Here is a 21,848-nt window from a genome sequence, read left to right as displayed (position 1 = left end):
CCCCCTCCATAAGTGGTGGTGGTGTATGTAGGAGGTTGGGAGAGTGGAAATAGGGACTGGAGTTCTGCAGTTTGGCTGTAGTTCCCTCTAGGTAATTTTTGTCCTGCTTATAAAAGTAAAACATGTTTGTTATAAGGAAAAGCAATACAGAGATGTAGAAGGTAGACAGTGAAAGACCCTGTAACTCCTCCCTTTCAGTGAGGCCTACTGCTAATGTGGGGGATACTGTATATTCTTTGAGGTTTTTCTCTTTGTATATGTACACACATAGACCCACAAATTAGTTAATGTTTTATAAGTTGTTTTATATTGTATATGTTAATTTGCAACTATCTTTTCCACCTAGCAGAACATTTGAACAGTTACCCGTGTCAGGACATGTAGATCTCCCCTGTCCCTTTTTCAGTGTGGAACTGCTTTTTCTGTATGCGAAAAGGTTTTAGATAAAACCACCATTCCTGAGGTCCTAGACCTCTATATGTGGTGTTGGATATATAGGTGGGTGAGCAGATTTTTCTCTGGTTTTTGGCCTGGAGAATTTGTGGTAAGGGAACACAGAAAGTGCTTCTTTTTTTATTACCCTCATACCTGAACTGATACAAGCCTTTCTGTACTGACAACAGCTCAGGAATGAAGCTTTGTGGTGGAATCTTACTTGGGAGTAGGGGAGCAGGATAGGGAAGGGTGGTAAGGAGTGCATAAAAGTACTCCATCAAGGGGTCTCACCACACACATACTAAGTCCTTGTCCCTAGGTCCACATTGCTCCAGATCTGGCTAAATGAACTCTGAAGCTTGTAGAAATCAGGCCATAGAAATGGAAGTTTTTGAAATATGAACTTTACATACAGTTTACTTAAAAAAAATAAATAATGTGAAGAAAAGAGGAGCATCCACCAGCCAGAAGAGTCGCTGGCTATTTCATCTTAAGCTTTTTTTTTTTTTTTTTTTTTTTTAATTACAGTTGACATTCAGTATTATTTTATGTTAGTTTCATGTGTACAACGTAGTGGTTAGACATTTATATAATTTATGAAGTGATTCCTCCTGATAAGTCTAGTACCCACCTGGCACCATTCATAGTTATCACAATATTGTTGGCTACATACCACATGCTGTACTTTACATCCCCATCACCTCAAGTTTTTTTTTTTTTTTTTTTTTTTTTTTTTTTAAATATATTTTATTGATATTTTACAGAGAGGAAGGGAGAGGGATAGAGAGCTAGAAACATCGATGAGAGAGAAACATCGATCAGCTGCCTCCTGCACACCTCCCACTGGAGATGTGCCTGCAACCAAGGTACATGCCCTTGACCGGAATCGAACCCGGGACCCTTCAGTCCGCAGGCCGACGCTCTTTCCACCGAGCCAAACCGGTTTCGGCACCTCAAGTTTTTTAACATGTCAGTTTTAGCTATTCCTTTTTTTGTAAGATTTGCACCCCACCTCCATCTTGGGAATTTTTTTTTATATCCTTAGGAAGGAAGCCCTTGTATAATATACAAACTTATACTGTTAAAGATTGATTCAAGTATATATTTTGAAACAGAGAGAGTAATAGTAAATAGGATGAATATATACAATTGGAGAGATTCAAATAGACATTTTTCTAGCCATGAGTTTAATAGGAGATAAGATAAAGTATACATCTGAAAAGAGGTTTAAATAGAAATACGAAAAGTTTTAAACTTTTAGAAATGAGCAAAACACAACTCTTGCCTTCAGAGTGTTTTTGCTTTAAAAGGGAAGGTAAGACATGATAAATGCAGTCCCAGTTTCCTTCTATATAATAGAGCTACCTAAGTAGTATTGCTGTAAAAGGTAAAATAATGTTTTCTGTTATATAGCAAATAACCAGTAAATGTATAGCAAATAATCAGTTTCCCTTCTTTTATGGGTTGATTGCTTCTGGAGTAACTGCTTATTGTCAGACTGTGATAAGTGCTATAGAGAAATTGATCTGCTACAGGAACATAGAGAAAGAAAATGACTTTTAAGCTGGGGAATTAGCAGAGCGTTTCATGGGAAAGGTAGCTTTGAGATGGCTCTTGATGAAAGAGTACAATTTGGACGTGTGGAAATTGGGGGCTAGGCCTTACCAGGGAGAAAGAACAGTGTGAGCAAAGCTGTGGAGGCAGGAAAGCAGGTGTGTCTGGAGTGGTGATCCGGTTTCCTCCTGCACTCCTGGTGTCAGTATCTTTAGGTCTTTCCACTGAGCTGGTCAGATTTCCCAGTCCAGAGCCTCCCAGCTTCCGCCTAGGGGAGAGCTTTGTTCTGAGAAGAGGCTCTCAGAAGAGGTTGTGTTTCTCATCATATAGTCAGACTGTATTTCCATTAGTGTTTCTTAGCATACAGTAAGACTGTATTTCCACTAGTATTCTTTTGTCTTAGGCATCTCAACTGGGCCTGACTTACCTTTTCCAGAGAATTCTTCAGTCCTCTGTTGATGTGGAGGAAGGACAGCTGTCCTTGAACTTAGAATAGGCTAAGGGTGTCTAGGGATCAACTTAACTTGGAACCAGTCCCCTTTATTTTATGGTAGAACCTCCCTTCATTCCACTTTCAGAGGTATTGGTGCCCTAATTCCTGAGCCTCTTAAGCATTTTATGTTGTAAATATAAGACTGGTTCTTGGTTTTCCTCACTACCCATTTAGGCTTCAGCTTTCAGGTATGCCAAATTGGTTATTGGTCATTCATTTTTCATTTTAGCTTCAGATATTTCATTTGCGAGTCTCACCTCTCCTTTTCTTTCTGTACTTCTGAGCTTATAAGTGCTTTTTTTTTTTTAAAAAAAGCAAAACCATGTAGTTTTTTGTGGGTTTTTAGGACCAAGTGAAATTAGGAATTAGATGTATGTTTCAAGTATGCCATCTTTACCCGGAACCCAGGTTTCTTTATTTCCTTATCATATCATAGCTAGAGTCATTGCTTAATATGAAACTGCCTCTGACAAATCCTATGCTGGTTATGAATTGACACGAGACAAAATACTATTGTTATATTTTCTTCTGATTTGCTAACTAAGAGCCAAGGAAATGTCTGAGGACCAGGATTGTTTTAAAGTCTCTGGAAAAACTGAAAGAATTCTGCTGCGATTCCGCCCCTCCTCAAAACAGAGTCCAGAGGGAGCCTCTGCAGGAGAGATTTGCAGTTCTGCCAAAATGTACTGATTTCGACGATATCAATCTTCTGCGTGCAAAGAATGCCGCTTCTTCTGAAGATTCCAAATCTAAAACTAGTCAAAAGGTATGTCACAGTTATATTGATGAATACCCAATACCCAGAATAGTAGGTTCTGAAGTGTTTTTAGGTTCTGTGGGTCCATTCAGGGCATGGTTCCCAAACTTGGCTGATCACTTGAATTAGTTGAAGGAACTTTTACTTTTTTTAATTTTGAAATCCCTAGATATTCTAATTTACTGTGTATTAAGGAGGAATGAATTGGTTTGTATTAAAACAAAATAAAGCAAAAGCCTCTGGGGGGGGGGCAGGTAAAGGCATGTACTGGGGGGAAGGGGAGGCCGGGGGGAGGTCAATGGGAAAAAAAATGAGACATAGGTACTACTATTTGTAATACTTCAAACAATTAAAAAAATTTAAAAGAAAAAAAAAAAAGAAAAAAAAAAAAAAAAAGAAATGGGACTCAGGACCCATGCTGGAAGGCTGCCCTGGACAAGACGTGGGGGAAAATTCTCTGATCAGCATTGCCTCAGTGGGTCCCATGACTCTTTAATATATATATATATATATATATATATATATATATATATATGTATAATTTTATTAATTTCAGAGAGGAAGGGAGAGGGAGAGAGAGATAGAAACATCAATGATGAGAGAGAATCATTGATCAGCTGCCTCTTGCACACCCACACTGGAGATCAAGCCCGCAACCTGGGATATGCCTTAACTGGGAATGGAACTGTGACCTCCTGGTTCATAAGTTGATGCTCAACCACTGAGCCACATCGGACTGGCCTATTTGACTCTTGATCCTCAAGATGCTTTTCACAAAAAGATTCTTACTGGTTTTAGAAGCTCTGTACATGAGAACCACCTTGATATTTCTGCAATAAAGATACCTATTGAATTTTCATATTTAAAAAACAAAACAAAAAACAAACAAACAAACAAAAAAAACACACCAAAATAAAGCAAAAGCCTCAAGTGATTCTAATGTATGATGCCTGGATCAGGAGCTGTTCACTGACTTAGGGGATTCTTTGTTGATAGTACAAACACAGTTTCTTTTTTCTTTTTTTTAAAAAAATATATTTTATTGATTTTTTTACAGAGAGGAAGGGAGAGGGATAGAGAGTTAGAAACATCGATGAGAGAGAAACATTCATCAGCTGCCTCCTGCACACCCCCCACTGGGGATGTGCCCGCAACTAAGGCACATGCCCTTGACCGGAATCGAACCTGGGACCCTTCAGTCCGCAGGCCGATGCTCTATCCACTGAGCCAAACCGGTCAGGGCCAAGCACAGTTTCTTACAGTCCTCCTTATAGTTTCCATGATTAGCCTGGACAGTCATGATGGGCAACTTATATAGATGTTTTGGAGTTTTCAAAGGTAAACCAACTGAATATGTGTCCTCCTACTGTTTTATAACTTATTAATGTTTTTCATCATTGCAAAAATCTGGGAATTTAACTCTTGCTTCATCATGGAATTCTACAATTCAGAATAGTGGTTTTCAGCCCAGCTTTAAATTAGAATCACTGGAGAACTTAAAAAAATACTGATGGCAAGAACTTTTTCTTAAAATGATATATGGGTTTTCAATAAGAACTGAGCAATAAGAAAGTTCTCATTTTAATGTGTAGTCATGGTTGAGGACAACTGAATTAGAGAAGTAGACTTTACATTTATTTGAGTGATTTAAATCTAATATAAGCTATAAATTCTTTTCTCAGAAAAATATCAAGCTACAATCCATTGACTTACCTTAGATCATCAGGGGAAAAAAGGTGTTTTGTTCTTATTTTTAATTTCTTTTGATACTTAAAGCAGTTAACCAGAGTGTAGTAGTCATAAAATATAGCGGTCATAAACCAAAGAACTTACATACTTATATGCATAGCCCATGGACATGAACAATGGGGTGGTGAAGACCTGGGGCAGGGAGGGTATGGGTTGGGCGGAGGGGCATAAAAGAGGGGAAAATGGGAGGCATTTGTAATACTGTCAACAATAAAATAAAATAAAAAATGTAGAGAGAGGTAAAAAAATTTGTCTATTAAAGCTCACAATTTATTTATTTTATTTTATTTATTTTTTAAAAAATATATATTTTATTGATATTTCACAGAGAGGAAGGGAGAGGGATAGAGAGCTAGAAACATCGATGAGAGAGAAACATCGATCAGCTGCCTCCTGCACACCTCCCACTGAGGATGTGCCCGCAACCAAGGTACATGCCCTTGACCGGAATCAAACCCGGGACCTTTCAGTCCGCAGGCCGACGCTCTATCCACTGAGCCAAACCGGTTTTGGCAAAGCTCACAATTTATTAATTGGAGAATTTGCTCTAGAACTTCACAAGAGCCTATCTACTCTAGCTTTATGCGTAGAATGACTAAGTTGGCATTTTTGATTCGTAGAAAATTAGAAAACACCAGTTCGAAGGGACACCTAGAAGTAGTATATGGATATTATTACAAGTGATAGCTGAGTATTTGATGGCATAGAAGGGCAAAGACAAGTGGAAAAAAGCTGCTGAATGAACTTAAATGCCCAGTGGTCTGGGACCACTAGTGTGGGGTCAGCAACCCCATAATTGTTGATAGGTCCTGAAATTTCCATTTTATTAAACTGATCACTCTGAATTGTCAAGATAAAGTTAAATTGAGTTCAGAATACCATCTCTGGGAATATGAAAGAGTATAATATATCTGAGAAGTATTTTTCCCCAAGTGGTGAAAAAAATGTTGCTTAATACTCAAGTATACAGATTGACTTATACATACATGAACCTTTTTCTTGGATACCTATTCTCATTCCATATATGAATAAGGACTTTATAGTAAGGCCCTCCCCCCCTAGGAAATACATTTTTCAATGTATTAAGATTTTCAATATGTAGTATTCTTTTTTAAAAAAATATATTTTATTGATTTTTTGCAGAGAGGAAGGGAGAAGGATAGAGAGTCAGAAACATTGATGAGAGAGAAACATCTATCAGCTGCCTCCTGCATACCTCCTACTGGGGATGTGCCCGCAACCAAGGTACATGCCCTTGACCGGAATTGAACCCGGGACCCTTTAGTCCGCAGGCCGATGCTCTATCCATTGAGCCAAACCGGTTAGGGCAATATGTAGTATTCTTAAAGTTTACATAAAAATCATGAAAATGAAGTAGAAAATCCCCATCAAAATTAAAAGCAAATACTTTGTCCGGTCTGATAGGTTGACCCACTTTTCTCTTGCCACACCTCTCCAAAGCTAACTGTTGTGTTATTGCTGATCCTTAGAAGTTTGCTGGGCTACACTTTCAGATAAATTGCATCTGTACTTGCTGTCCCAGCCACGCTGAATTTCTAAACGTTTAGCAAATGCAAAGTACATGTTTCTGGGTTTTCTCTTGGACTGGAGTTCCCCTCTTTCAGCTATATAGGACATTTGTCTTTATCTCTTTACTTATCCCTAGTTTTTTAGGTCATATTTTAAATTCCAGTGGCATTTGGTAAGTTTTTTTAGATGTTGGCAGTGACATGGTGATAATTAATTAGAAGTTGGATTTATCCTATAAATTTGTCTCATAAGCAAGGAATTTGTTCTAAGCTGTGAATTGCAATTAATTATGCTTTTCATACAGGAAAGCATGGATACAGGAATACTAATGTTGAAAATGTAACCTTGTAGTTACATTATGCTTTCCAAAAGTTTCTTTATTTTTAAAAAAATATTTTTATTGATTTCAGAGAGGAAGGGAGAGGGAGAGAGAGATAGAAACATCAATGATGAGAGAGAATCACCGATTGGCTGCCTCCTACACACCCCCTACTAGGGTTGAGCCCAAAATTTGGGCATATGCCCTTGATGGAAATCAAACCCGGGACCCTTCAGTCTGCAGACTGATGCTCTATCTACTGAGCCAAACCGGCTAGGGCCAAAAGTTCTTTATTTTATTTTTTTATTTCATGAAGAATACTAGTAATTAACTGGGTCATTAAATTACACATGGACTTCTTTCCTTATTAAAAACTAGAGGCCTGGTGCACGAAATTCGTGCATGGGGCGGGGGGTTCCCTCAGCCCGGCCTGCACTCTCTCACAATCCGGGACCACTGGCTCCTAACCACTCACCTGCCTGCCTGCCTGATTGCCCCTAACCACTCTGCCTACCTGCCTGGTCGCCCCTAACTGCCCTCCCTTGCCAGCCTGGTCGCCCCTAACTGCCCTCCCCTGCTGGCCTGGTCGACCCTAACTGCTCTCCCCTGCTGGCCTGGTCGACCCTAACTGCTCAACCCCTGCTGGCCTTGTCGCCCCTGATTGCTCTCCCCTGCCAGCCTGATTGCCACTAACCGCCTCTGCCCTGGCCCCCGCCACTGTGGCTTTGTCTGGAAGGATGTCTGGAAGATGTCCGGTCTAATTAGTATATTACCCTTTTATTACTATAGATGTGAAGAAGCACTAAAATCTCTAAATTACTGTCACCCCAATAAATTTGATAAAAATATAAAATCTTTAAATTACAACACTACTTTTCTAAAAGTTCTAATCATGATTCTTTTTGGAATTATTTATGGAATATACTATCTTCTAGACTGTGCTTGGAAATGTAGAATATTGCAACTTTAGCTGTTCACATGCCTGTTGAAACTGATTCTGCTAGAGAGAGAAAGATTCTTGCCTGCTGACTATGCCTTACACACCTGGAATAAATAATGAAAAGGAAAACATTAATTACAATAGGTTTAATGAAATTAAATGTAAATAGAAGTACACAAAACATTAGAATGTTTAGACTTTCAAAACTGCATTAATAATTACACAGTAGTTTAGTTTGGCTCATATTTTTTGGGTCTTTTGCTTTGAAAAAATTTTAAACCTACACAAAAATTTGCCTTAATATACTGTGTACTCCTCAAATTCACCAAGTGTTAGCTTTGTGTCAAATTTGCATTCTCTCTCTGGGAACTGATGTTATGGTTAGTACTTTTGAAACTATAAAACTCTCTTGGTTGCCAGGACAAGACACTTTCTGATCTCGGTCATTTTGGATCATCACATGGGAGTTACGAAAACGTACAGAAAATTTCTGATTCTAAACCACCTAACAAAAGGACCAAAAGCATCTATACGCCATTAGAATTACAGTACCTAGAAATAAAACAGCAGCAGAAAGATGCAATTTTGTGTGTGGAATGTGGATATAAGTATAGATTCTTTGGGGAAGATGCAGAGGTAAGTTGTTTTTTCAAACACAGTTTCATGTTTTTCTTGTTCAGCCTTAAATATTTTCCAATATTTTGTTTAATTTTATAACCTTATAAAGATGTGAATGTAATTGTCCTTTAAAATGCTGTCATTTAAAGTAAAAACTAAAAATAAACACAAACAAACTTGGTGACTTGTGGGGGAGGAGGTGAGGAGCTCCTGTTGGAATGTTGGTGCTTATTTTCCATGGTCTTAGCTCAGGACCTTTTCATCCATCAAACATTGATTGAACCATAAATCATGTGAGTATCTGTGTTTCCTAAAGAAGATTTAAGCAAGAAAACATTTTTGAGATATAAGTTCCTCTGTTTACCCTTAATTTATGAATTTTCACAGCCAGCAACATTATTAAGTCTTAATGGAAGAGCCTATTAACTCTGCCAGCCACCAACAGATGTTTGAAGTCTTACAGGTCTCTGTATACTAGTCATCTTGCTTTCTTAGTCTAAGTTGAGTTTGTATTTACTATAATTTTGGGTATGTGAGATAGGCCTACGTTAAGATGGTTAGAAGTGAATTTGAGCACTTGAGGGCAAGCTTAGGGAAATTCTTTGTTGGAGTCTTGGGTGATTTTGATGATTCCATAGTTTTAGGCCTGGTTGGGTTGCACACCATCAGAGAATGATGAGGTGGTACTTCTGCTGCCTTATGGGTGGGAAGTGAAGACTTGGCCAACTTTTTTTTCTTCCAGTTTCCTAAATACTGTTGTGGCAGAAAGTGGTGTTGTCTAGTTCAGATGACATTATGCTGTGTTCTATGTTAAGAAGTTAGACCCTGAAACAGTCAGCATGTTCCCTGCAGACAGGAACAAATATGTAGCTGGCATCTTATAAGTGAAGGGGTGAAAGGAAATGCTGTTCTCTCCCCTTCTCTCTAGGTCAAATGATAGATTTAGCCTTGACCACAGTAAAGGCTCATGTTTTTCTGCCCTACCCTACAGGGATGGACTAATACAGTTCAGAAATGGCTGGGGGAGGGGAGTGAGAATGCTGGAATGATGAGCGTGCTGTGGCTCTAGTGGGCAGTCTCTGAGCCATGGTGCTGTCTAGAAGGAAGCAGGGAGTCAGGTGGTACTGCCTGGTACTGCATTTCTATCACTCATGCATCATCAATTAGCTAGCCACACCAGGGGGTTCTCTTCTCAGTTCCTCAAAGAAGCCTTCTGTCCAAGTAGGTTTATAATTATGTATACATACCTTAGTATCTCCTAATTTTTAGTTATTTGCATGTGGTATCAAATACTTATTCTAATACAGGGAAAGCACAGCCCTTTAAAGTTTTGATAGAGCTAAGGACATAGAAGTAGACCTGTCATATTCTTCTGAGTCTTTGATAGGTATAGATGTTGACCCTGAAGTTAGGCCATGGGAAAGGCCAAAAACACCAGGTTAAGCTGTAGGCTACTACACAGGGAATGACTTTTAAACTTTTTATTGATATACCATGCAGATAGAGGACACAAATCCTACGTGTATACCTGGATGGATTTTTAACACAGTGAACAAATGCCACACAGGGAATCTTAAATTAGAAATTTATTGATATCCTCTTTGTCAATTTTTTAGATTGCAGCCCGGGAGCTCAATATTTATTGCCATTTAGATCACAACTTTATGACAGCAAGCATACCTACTCACAGACTGTTCGTTCACGTGCGCCGCCTTGTGGCAAAGGGATATAAGGTCAGCTTTGGCTTCAACTTGTGGGAAAGAGGGATCCGATTCTCTTCCAGAGTGAAAACATGTTTTGTAAGGTGGTAGTCTCTAATTGGTTTGGGAATTTGGCATTTTGGGAAAATGAAAGTGTGTCATAATTAGCTTTATATCTTCATGAGTTTTAACATATTATATATTAAAGGTAAAATTTTAAAAGACTAAGGTAAATGTTTCAGAAATAACCTTTTAAAATCTCACTATGTTTAAAAAATTTTTTCATTACATTTGATATTTAATGTTTCTTATTTTTGTTGAAGGTAGGAGTTGTGAAGCAAACTGAAACAGCAGCATTAAAGGCCATTGGGGACAACAGAAGTTCAGTCTTTACCCGGAAACTGACTGCTCTTTATACAAAATCTACGCTTATTGGAGAAGATATCCTTTTTGAATAGGAAATATTCTCTTAAATTTTAGAAATCTTTGTTTTAAGTAACATTTAAAAAATACCTGTTCTTTCAATGGGTATCTTTTTGATGAGATGAGGCAGTATATTACTTTGACCTTTGATTAGTGTGCTACTGAAGAGCTATGAGTTGGTAATGGCTGGAAACAAGCATTTTTTTTTCAAATGCCATAGTAAAAGGAGAGTGTATCAGACTTTTAGAGCAAGAAAAAGGACAGTCTCATACAAGAAGATAGCAGGTTAGCAACTGATTTGCAATCACATCTTCCCCAGGCCTGTGTGGAGAGTGGTTAGGCACTTAGCGCCTGTAAGCCCCTTCAGATAGTCCTAACACAAGACTTAAAAAATAACTTCTTAGCTTCAAAATGAGAAAAGAAAACTACGAAGTCAACCTACAGTTAACTGCTTATAAAACATAGGCCATCTTCATTAGTTGTTAGCTTCATAAAAATTGTATTATTTTTGAAAATGGATTATAGGTGAAGCTTTCTTTCAAGAATCCTTAGTGTGGATCATGATTGCCCCAACATTTATGGTCATTTATAAATTGAATGAATTACTTGAAACAAAATGACTTTACTAGCAAAGTCATAAAATTCTGTCAATTTTTAAAAAAACCAAATAATTATGTATAAAATGAGATAAGCATGTATTTTAAAATGTGTACTGTGGGTTGGAGTCAGGTCTCAGAATAAAAGAATATAGAGATAAGGTCTTAAATGATACTATGTGAAAGTAATATTTATTATAGTTTATTACAAATCTGCATATTTAGAGACCTGCTTAGCTTCTACTCAAGTTATGAAGACTGTTTTGCTTTATTAATGTCAATTTGTGAATAGGGATGGCTCTGGGTCCATGCTGCGCCTCTCGTCTGAGCTCTAGGCTCTTGCATCCGACCCTTTATTGGACAAGGCACTCAGAACTTGCCCTGCCTTCTCAAACTCAGTGGGGCTGTGATGGAACTCTCCTTCCTTTACCCAAACACTACTGTTACTGGGTTTGTCCCCATCGTGATGGTTGTTGCATGTTCCCCTAAATGGACCCCAAACCATTAACAGCTCTGGGGTATTCCAAGCTGATCAGGCTGTAAGATTGGTAATTTTATTGTTTCTTTTGCCTGAACTTGAGTCTCTTAATCGAAGCCTGCTCCTAAAACAGTACTCTTCCCTGCTTCTCTTTTGCTACTGCTATAGCTTTTATCTGCTGATGCCCAAATTGGATGTCCCCAGACTGACCTCGTCTAAAGTCAGCATTGATCTCCAAGAATTTAATGAATGGATTCAACACACACACACACACACACACACACACACACACACACACGCATGAAAGTATGTTTCTGTTTCCTTTTTAGGTTTTCTTTTCTCCTGTTTTTTAAAAAAATTCTCTTTCTATTTCTGAGAGCTATTAGGCACTTTAAAGGAGGAAAGTAATTTATACTAAGTGTGTGCATGCTTTGACTTATGGAATTAAACATTAGGGGATTGTTAAGGATTCAAGTCTCAGCATGATCCAAGAAAAGAAGAGGGTTAACATTTGGGCTTCCACAAGGTCTGAGGATCTCTCCTAAGCCCTTTGGAAGTGAGAAGATAATAGTTGTCGGTCCTCATGAACCTTATATCTTGGGGGATATAAGGCATATAGCTATGATCAGAGTAAATCAGAAAAATGAATGCTGTATGGGAGATTTGTGCACAGAGCAAAAATGCCTGGAAAAATAAACCATTAATTTAAAGGAGAAAAACAGTTAATATTAATGGGAATGTTTATTTTCTTTAATAATTATTACATGTGAATCCTTTAGTTCAGCTGGATGATGCTATAGATATCGATGAGATAATGACTGATACTTCTACTAGCTACCTTCTGTGCATCTGTGAAAATAAAGACAATGTTAAGGACAAAAAGAAGGGCAGCATTTTCATTGGAATTGTGGTAAGTACTTTGTAGGTGAAGAACAAATGATAGATGTTCACGGTATCTCGAAATACAGTATGAGCAATCATGTATGGTTTATAATAAGGATATCTGATGAAGTGTGCCTTCAAGTAATTGTACTTAAAAAATGTCTTCTCATAATTCTATATGTTAAATTACTAGCTACAATTTTCTCATATGGCTACTTGGCACTCTATGCCGTGGAGAGATCTAGGTAGTTTCTGTTTGTGTGCTCTAGGAGTTTAGGGTTGAAGACAGACACAGTGATAGGCATGGATGTGAACAATATACAGATAGTGCAATAAAACACTAAACTGACGCATGGATAGCAAAGGGTTTTACAGGTTTCCTCTAGAGGTTTGAAATTAAACACAGATGATTATGGGATTGTTGTGTATAGATTTAGAGGAAAGCGTAGGAAAGGGAGGGGAAGTGCTAGTTGGCCAATACAACTAGTCTTCCAAATAAATGTAATTTGTGAATCAGAGTTTGATTGATCTTGCCTTTTGGCAATTTGTGACTAAATTTGCCCATTTGCAGACCTACCTGAGTTCTGCTCAATATCTTAGACTTTTTAGGGCCCTTCAGAACCGTTAGACTCCCTTATTCTGTTGTAGGTTAAGCAAAAATAGGATTCCTTGCCTAAATAATAACTAATTCTTTTTATTTTATTTAATGTTGCAATTAGCTGCAGTATCAACAAAATTCTTACAGCCCACTGTCTCCGAAGTACTTTTTAATATCTTATTCTGGTATTAGTAACTTGACATTTGCCTAACCAATAAGCCTTTCTCTAGGGAGTTAACATTACTGTTGGGGGGCTCTAAATGGCTTTTTATCATTGAGAAGCACTTTTATTCTAACCATAGGCAGCTGAATCTGTTTCTGAACAGTAGGGTTATTTGCTTTTAGGAATTAACATAGGTAATGTGCTATTTTATATTTTACCTGGAACTCAGTCTAAAGAACAGAGTTGATAGTATACAGCTTAGTGCTTTTAGAAGTACCCTCTGGCCCACTGCCAAAGCTAACATTTGACTCTCAAGTGTTTAATTGGGACCTGTTCTTGACCTCAGTGACCCTTTTGGGTTGATGATATCCAGAGCTCTGGGTACAGGCTGCGCCTCTGTTCTGAGCTCTAGGCTCTTGCATCCGACCCTTTATTGGACAAGGCACTCAGAACTTGCCCTGCCTTCTCAAACTCAGTGGGGCTGCGATGGAACTCTCCTTCCTTTACCCGAACACTACTGTTACTGGGTTTGTCCCCATCGTGATGGTTGTCGCACGTTCCCCAGTCAGTACCTAAGAATTATCTGGTAGTCTGAAATAAAAGGCTTTACTGTTGTCGTGCCACTGCTTTCAGGCCCTCTACCTTCAGTCTGGGCAGTGCAGCTTTACACAGACTGACTTGGGTTTCTCAGCGTCACATTATCACCCAGAGTAATAGGTGTTACAATATAGACCATTTCTCTGATTTAAAAAAGCAAAGGGGTATTTGTATGGCTGATAAATTTGTTACTTGAACTTCTGTAAATGGCTTTTATAAATGTTGGGTTTGTAGAGTGGGAGATAGACTTACATATGTATACTATTATACTTCAGTCCAGCTATCTGGACACTAGAGGAAGGCCTTTGGGCTACAATTAAGGAAATTGCTTGAGCCAAAAATGAAGGATTTTTAAACATTAGAAAATATTCAAGAGGAAAAAATGCATAAAACAGGATGCATAATTACAGTGTAGTGTGAGATAACCACTGAGATCGAGAAAAATAACACTGCTTACAGAAGGGCCCCTTCCCTCCAGAGGTTATTGTAAGCCAGATTTCTGTGGTAATAATTTCCTTGCTTTTGTTCCAGTTTGACCACCTTAAACTACATACAAATGCAAACATATTGTATGTATTTTGCGGGGGGGTCTTGCTGCTTTTGTTTGCAAAGTAATTTGTATATGAGATTTATTTACATGTGTTACTATAGTAGTTCTTCCATTGTCAGTTGCTTTGTTGTATTACATTTTATCATCTGCAGTTTATTCATTTTTTTTTGTTGATGTACATGTGGGGTTTTTTCCAGTTTTGGGCCGTACAGAGAACACTGCTATAAACCTTTTTGTACATGTGTCTGAGTTTCTCAAGAGTATATACCTAGGGGAGGAATTACTGAGTTAGGGAGTATAGATGTTTCAATTGTCCTTAGAACATGCCAGGCTGTTTTCAGAAGCAGCTCTGTCAGTTGACTTTCCGTCAGGCACATATGGGTGTAGGGATTGGTTATTTTTTTCTCCTGTTGGCTAATATAGTCTGTAACTAGCCCCATACATTTCTTAAGTGGATGAGCGTGTGGCCTGTGGAATCAGACTACATGAATCTTGGCTCTGCCACTTTATTGTCCTGTGACTTTGGGTAAATTACCTAAGAACTTTTTTCACTTGTTTTAAATCACAGTCTTTTCCAGTTTATCTTTGCTATTATTGGCTTGGGGTGAGAGGGGGTGGCTTTTAGTTATCATAATTATTCCCTGGATAGACTGTCTACTTGGAGTTCATTCAGAGTTTGTTGTATTTTTTTTTGCAAGTGTTACAGTTTTTATTTATTAGTTTTATGTAATTGATAAGTAATTTACTACTACTCTTGTGGCCAGGTTACTAGGAACATGTCACTTCATACTTTCAGTGATGACAGATGCTGTTTGTACAGTTCTTTTATAGTTTACAAAGCATTCATGTTTGTTTTCTGATTTAAACCTTTTCATAACCCTATGAGGGAAGTAGACTGGTTTAGTCCCACCCAGAGAGGAGGAAACTGAGGGTTTGGTAACTTGTCAAAGTCACTCCGTCAGATTTGTTAGATCAAGGAGGACTTGGACTCAGGGTATTGCTCTAAAATCCCTTCTAGCATAGTTTGGATAGTAGTGAATATAACTTCTTATTAAGAGTCTTTGAAAACAGACAGATTTCAAACACTTTAGAAATGGAGTACATACTAGTGAGTGTACCATCTTTGCTATTTCCATGCTTACTTATGCTGTGTCAGTTTGAATTGGGAGAAATATGTTTTCTGTGACATTGCATTTTTATTTGTTTTCAGGGAGTGCAGCCTGCCACAGGTGAGGTTGTGTTTGATAGTTTCCAGGATTCTGCTTCCCGTTCAGAGCTAGAAACTCGGATATTGCGCCTGCAGCCGGTGGAGCTGCTGCTTCCATCACAGTTGTCAGAGCAAACAGAGACGCTTATCCACAAGGCCACAGCTGTTAGGTAAGTTGGCACATCACTGGAGAACAATGAAGATTTTGAAACGTAGGTTTAAAGTTAAAAAGTTTTTACTTATGCCATGGCCAGGTGGCTCAGTTGGTTAGAGTGTCATCTAGTACACCAAAAGGTTGCAGGTTTGATTTCTGGGCAGGGCACATACCTAGGTTTCAGGTTCAATCCCCAGTCGGGGTATGTACGGCAGGCGACCAATCAATGTTTCTCTCTCACTCCAATGTTTTTATTCTCTCTAAAAAAAAAAAAAATCAACAAAATGAACATATCCTTAGGTGAGGATTTAAAAAAAAGTTTTAAAGAAAAACAGAATTACCTATAATATCAGCTTAATGTAGGCCTTTAGAAGTTGATCTTATTAAAGGAGTTTAATGATATTATTTGATAAATAACGTTCAGTTTTTGGAGATAATTTAGAGTTCATTTCTTAAAGTGTTTATATAACTTTGAAAATGTCTTATCTGTGCTACAATTTCTATTTGTGGTCATGTCCATGAGTTTGATTTATTAGATCTAAGGTCACACCTCTTATTTATAAGGCAGTATGGAAGTTAGGCACTGTGGCATATGGAAGAAGAAGATGTGGTTGTGGTCTATGTCTGGCAGACTTTATAATCCAGCAGGAGAGACACATGTACATACCTTTCTAGATTCACAAAGCACCATGTATATAAAGTGACAAATGTGAAGGTGTCTAGTTGGGAAGATTCTGTACAGCCACCTGGGGGAGTGTGGTGGGAGAGGAGACTGGGAAGGGCTGGGGCTCCGGTGAAGAGGACTTCATGTATTGAGGAATTTGGACTTAAGGCTATGCGGGAGAGCCCATGCAGATTTTCAGTTAGCAGGTTAACAAATCAGTTAGAAAATCAAACAAATTGATTGATGTTCTACATGTTTCTTTGTTTTTAGAGTTCAGAATGTGTCTTTTTCATTTGACTTCAACGTTTTTTAAAGTAGCTTTTATGACATATTTTTCTGATTACAATACTAATCCATGTTTATTTAGGAGTTACAAAAAAGAAAGATAAAAATAGTAAGTCAAATACTATAGCCCAAATAATTACTGCTGAACATTTTAGTGTATTATTTCCATGTATGTATATCATCTTTTTTTTTAAAAAAAATGAACTTGGATTTATGTTTTGAATCAGTTTTGTATACTGTTGTTTTTTTACATAAAATTTCCCATATATTTTTTACTTTGGCAAATTTCAAACATATACAAAATTTTACAGAATAGTGTAGTAAACCCACATGAATCTATCAACCAACTTCAACATTTCTCAACTCAGCCAATCTCACTTTATCCATACTCCTACTCCTTCCTTCCTTGGATTATTTATTTGAAGCAAATCCTAGAGAACATCACTTTATCTGCCAATATTCAGTGGGTACTCATGAAAACCAAATGACTACATAACGTTTAGTCTTATGTTAAATGGATCGTAATTTACCCATTCTCATTTTGTTATGTTCCATTTATTTCTTTTAGTATTTCCAATATTGCTGTGATAAATATCCATGTATAGATATATTTGTGTGCATTTCTGATTATTTCCTTAAGCTAAATTCCTAAAAGTGGAATTTTTGGATCAGAGGATATAAATATTTATGAAGTTATTTTTTAAAGATTTGTTTACAGATTTTTAGAGAGTAAGGAAGAAGGAGAGAGAGAGAAATATTGATATGAGAGCAAAACATTGATTAGCTGCCTTCTGTACACCCCCTACCTGGGATTTAGCCCATAACCTGGACATGTGCTTGACTGGAAATCAAGCCAGCAAGCTTTTGGTGCACGGAATGACGCCCAACCAACTGAGCCACACTGGCCAGGGCTAAAGTTCTTGATTGCTTGCTAGAATTGGTAACATCAAGTTATACTTCCACCACTATAGTATAGGAGAGTTGTTCGAACCCTTGCTAACATTGGGGGTGATCATTTAACCTCTGCCAATTGGACAGATGAAAAATTCTGCACCAAGTTTCCCTTGTTTGTTCTTAATCCTTTTCTGACAGTGAGTTCAAACTTGAATAATTAAAAGTCAGACAGTAGACTTTAGACTTATAAGTGATATTGCTTTTATAGAGCTAAAAAGATTAAAATCTCTAAAAATTTTTAAAAGATAATCTTCTCAAACTTTATTTCCAATATTTCATGTCTTTGGTTTTGTTCATTTTCAAAAAAAAAAAAATAACTGAGTGTATATTTGCTTAACTCAGATATACAGTTGACCCTGATGAACTCAGGGATTAGGGGTACAGACACCCCACCCCTCTACATAGTTGAAAATTGGTCTACTGTATAACTTTTGATCCCCCAAAACTTAACAAGTTGGTTAAGTTTCTGAATCTGGGAGGGACTGGTTTCAGGACACCACATGGTTACCAAAAACTACACATGCTCAAGTCCCTTATGTAAAACTAGAGGCCTGATGCATGAAAATGTGTGCAAGAGTAGGCCTTCCTTCCCCTGGCTGCTGGCACCAGCTTCCCTCTGGCACCCGGGACCCGGGATTCCCTCCTCTGGCCGCTGGCAGGCACCCAGGACCCGGGATTCTTTCCTCGGGCTGCTTGCAGGCACCCTGGACCTGGCCTGGCTTCCCTTGGACTGCCCGCAGGCACCTGGGACCTGGGCTGGCTTCCTTCTGGCATAGGCTTTATCAGGAAGGACGTCCAGAATGACGTCCGGAAGACATCCGGTGTAATTAGCATATTACCCTTTTAATAGTATAGATGGTGCAGAATGATGCATACAGTTGGCCCTCCACATCCTCCGATTCCAACCGTGGATTGAAAATACCGTGTTTGATCCTCAGTTGGTGGAATCCATGGATGTGAAACCTACTGGTATGGAGGCTGACTCTATTCATTGAAAAAAATCTATATATAAGGGGACCTGTGCAAAATAAAACACAAAAAAAGAGGACCTGTGCAGTCCAAACCCATGTTATTCAAGGATCAATTGAATCAACACTTTCATTTCTGATTTCTACTTATTTTTATAAAACAATAAAGGCAAAATTTAATAAAATATTAAAACATTCCACAAAGACATTGCCAGAACTGAATTATTTGGCGGACAGACAGCACTGCCTGGTGATATTCTTCAATGTTTATTCATCAAATGAGATTTAAAAGCCATTTGGCATGCTAAAGATAGTTTGGGTGCCATATGTGGGTTTTCCAAATTTCATGGCTGCCTTTGTCTTGTTTTAATTTGTATTTCTCTGGTTATTGAGAGTATGTAATTTTTCCTGTGTTTAGTGACCACATTTAGATTTTTTTGTTTGCATATAAGACTAAGCAAAGTCAAAAGTCAACCCACATTTCTGTGCAGTGTCTACAGCTAATCTCTGTTAATGGACAGAGTGGAGTCGTGGAGATTCAGAAGTTAAGTGGTCACATAGGTGGCTCCTATTACATCGGTTTTGGGTTGGAGAGTTGGCTCTTCCCCATGGTGACTTTGGCTAAGTTACCCAACTGTGTTGTCCTTCAATTTCCTTTTCTTTAAAATAGGGATAATAAGAGGATTATCCCTATAGGATTGTTGTGATTAACATATGTAAAGTGTGTAGTGTAGAAAGCTCTCTATAGTAAAACCTATTCTCCTTCTTCCTATCAGCCATTATTTCTTTTAATATTGCCTCTCTCCTGTTCTCTTTTGGAATTCCTCTCAGAAGAAAAATGTTGGACCTTCTTGTTCTTCTTTCTGTGCCTTCTCCCATCTACAGCTGTTTCTCATATTATTTTGGCCCTTGGAGATATCCTCATTTCTTTTTAACCCTCTTTAAGAAACATTACTTATTATATTTTAATTCACTATTTCTTTTTTTAAACTCTTAGAATACTTATTAAATGGATGATTTATAAGAAGGATGTTGTTGACTAAAGGCAAAAATTTTCACTTACAGTGAGCATGAAACTTTTAAATGGGTAAGGTTTACATTCATTTTCATTTTTTTAAAAGAGTATCTGCCCCTTTAAGATTATATCATAGTGTGTGAAACACTGTTGAGACTGATGTCACCAGAAATTCCCAATGCATTGATTCCCTGAGATTTTTCACCCTGTGATTGTACTGCAACAAGTGAGCATCGTTGAAGTGCTGGGATTCAACCAGTACTTGGATTTTGAATGGTTTATCCCTTTCAAATGGGAAAATCATCTGTCTTTCTGTCCCCAGTTATTATTCAGGTTTGAATTGCAAACAATGACTCTCTTGTTGTCTTTATTGAAGCGTGGGTTAAAGTGGAAGGCCACATCATTCCCTCTCTCGAAATCTAAAACAAGTCTGTTTGCACTGGGTTTTATTGTACCCATAACTGTTACCAGCATGCGAGGCATGACCCCTCTAGGGAAAGCCAGTTCATAAGGCACAGTCAGTGGTCCAGCAGGGACACCAGTGGGGCTGGCACCAGGGTAGGCTCCAGAGTCCAGACCCACTTCCTGGTGCATTTGGTCCAGGATAAGCAGTTGCTGTACGACCAGGGTAGGCACCAGGAGGTGCCTGTCCGGGGTAGTTCCCAGGAGCTGCGATAGGTGGCTGTCCAGGGTAAGACCCAGGATAGGTGGCCCCTGGGTAGCCTCCTGCCCCAGCAGGCTGGTTTCCCCATGGACCCGGCCATCCTTGAGGGTTGGGGTTCCCAGACCCAGATATGGCATCATTAAGTGGAAAACTGTCTGCCAGTTTCCCTGCCCCTCGGCACTCGCTGGCTTGCTCTGGGTGTGGCTCCCGGGGAGGTCGTGTTGTCCTCTTAATTCACTATTCTATGTGATTTTAGTAGACTGGACCAATTAAGTCCTCCATGGTTATGATAGCATTACATTATTTTTACACTTAGATCTCTTGGCATTCTGAAAATACTTCAATAATCATCTAAATTTTAGTTTAGTCAGTTTATTTTTATTTTAGAATTTAATTTAATTTTAGCATTCAGAATGCTTTTAATTCACGTTTCTTTATTTTACTTAACTGTGTGAGGTGTGGTCCTACCTTCATTTCCCCCCTAAATGCTAGTGGATCCATAAAACTTAGCCTTTATCTACCTGAGATACAAATCACAGCCATGTTAACAAAGAAAAGAAAAAAAAAATCAGCAACGGGGATAGGAATGCTTTTAATAGTAGGTATGGACAACATACCTTGCCAACATTCTGTTCCATATTTACTACCGGTGAACAATATAGCATTGACTTTTTGAGAAAAGTTGCTTGTTTTTGGTGGTATCTTCTTGTCTGTTTAAATAATGATAGGTAGATTCTTGTGTCTCAGACTTAGAATCTCTTTTTCTTCTGCTGTAAACCTGAAGGTAAAAATAGCACAATTTTTTTCAGTCTTTGGTTGATATTTTACTAATATTGAAGAAATAATAAAGCTATGTGATGAAAGGAAGCAGAATGGCTTGGAACTATGGAATATACATTTTAAAGTACATACTTGTGTGTGTGTGTGTGTGTGTGTGTGTGTGTGTGTGTATGTATTCTTAACTTTTACCACAAGAGGTCTCCAAAGGATTTTGTATATTCTGTGATTGAATTTAATGGCTGCTGAAACCTCATTTGTCATATGGTAATTTGACATAGGGTAATTTAGAATAACTATTAGTCAAAGTTTGTACTAAGGTAGATTTTTTTATTTCTAAATAATGATAAACTATCAGTTTTTCTTAGGTTAATTATCTTTATTTAAATGTGTTTATAAGATTTCAGCTTGAATCTTAGGAAATCAACCTTATTATCTTGATTGTTACTCTTTCTGTTTGTCTTGAGAATATATACTGAGAAACATTACAGAAAACAAATGTGGTTCAGGCCCCCACCCATGCTAGCAAAGACTCCTTTAAAAAGATCTTTATGGTGATATGGGTAGTTCAGCTTTTCTTTTTTGAAATTTCCACTACCACAGTTGAAATATTTTTGCAAGAAAAAACTTTTTAGCAACTTTAATAAATAGTTTTGGAATTAAATGTAAGCTTCAGAATGCTGTCATGATGATGAAGATATACTATCTTCTTATGAAGTTTCTCCTTCCTTGTTTATTACAAAAGAAATTGGGTATTAAAGCTCAAAATCAAAATTAT

General features: G+C 37.9%; 1 protein-coding gene and 1 pseudogene across 2 annotated transcripts in view; one reads left to right on the top strand and one right to left on the bottom strand.

Moving 5' to 3' along the window:
* Positions 1 to 21,848, top strand: part of MSH3 (mutS homolog 3) — a 139,399-nt gene that overhangs the window by 1,825 nt on the left and 115,726 nt on the right. Inside the window, exons 3-8 of the mRNA XM_080682388.1 lie at positions 3,028 to 3,248; positions 8,198 to 8,413; positions 10,012 to 10,128; positions 10,419 to 10,536; positions 12,357 to 12,502; positions 15,593 to 15,759. Of these exons, the coding sequence (XP_080538514.1) occupies positions 3,028 to 3,248; positions 8,198 to 8,413; positions 10,012 to 10,128; positions 10,419 to 10,536; positions 12,357 to 12,502; positions 15,593 to 15,759 (985 nt within the window). The remainder of the gene's footprint in view (positions 1 to 3,027; positions 3,249 to 8,197; positions 8,414 to 10,011; positions 10,129 to 10,418; positions 10,537 to 12,356; positions 12,503 to 15,592; positions 15,760 to 21,848) is intronic.
* On the bottom strand, positions 19,755 to 20,931 carry LOC308254489 (galectin-3-like; annotated as a pseudogene). The gene is made up of 2 exons: positions 20,911 to 20,931; positions 19,755 to 20,497 (listed from the first exon to the last, which is right to left on the bottom strand). The product of its transcript is annotated as a galectin-3-like (transcript).

Source organism: Plecotus auritus, assembly GCF_963455305.1.
Source record: "Plecotus auritus genome assembly, chromosome: 7".
Classification (NCBI taxonomy): Eukaryota; Metazoa; Chordata; class Mammalia; order Chiroptera; family Vespertilionidae; genus Plecotus; species Plecotus auritus.
The sequence above is the reverse complement of the archived record's forward strand: the minus strand, read 5'-3'. Positions and strand labels throughout refer to the sequence as shown.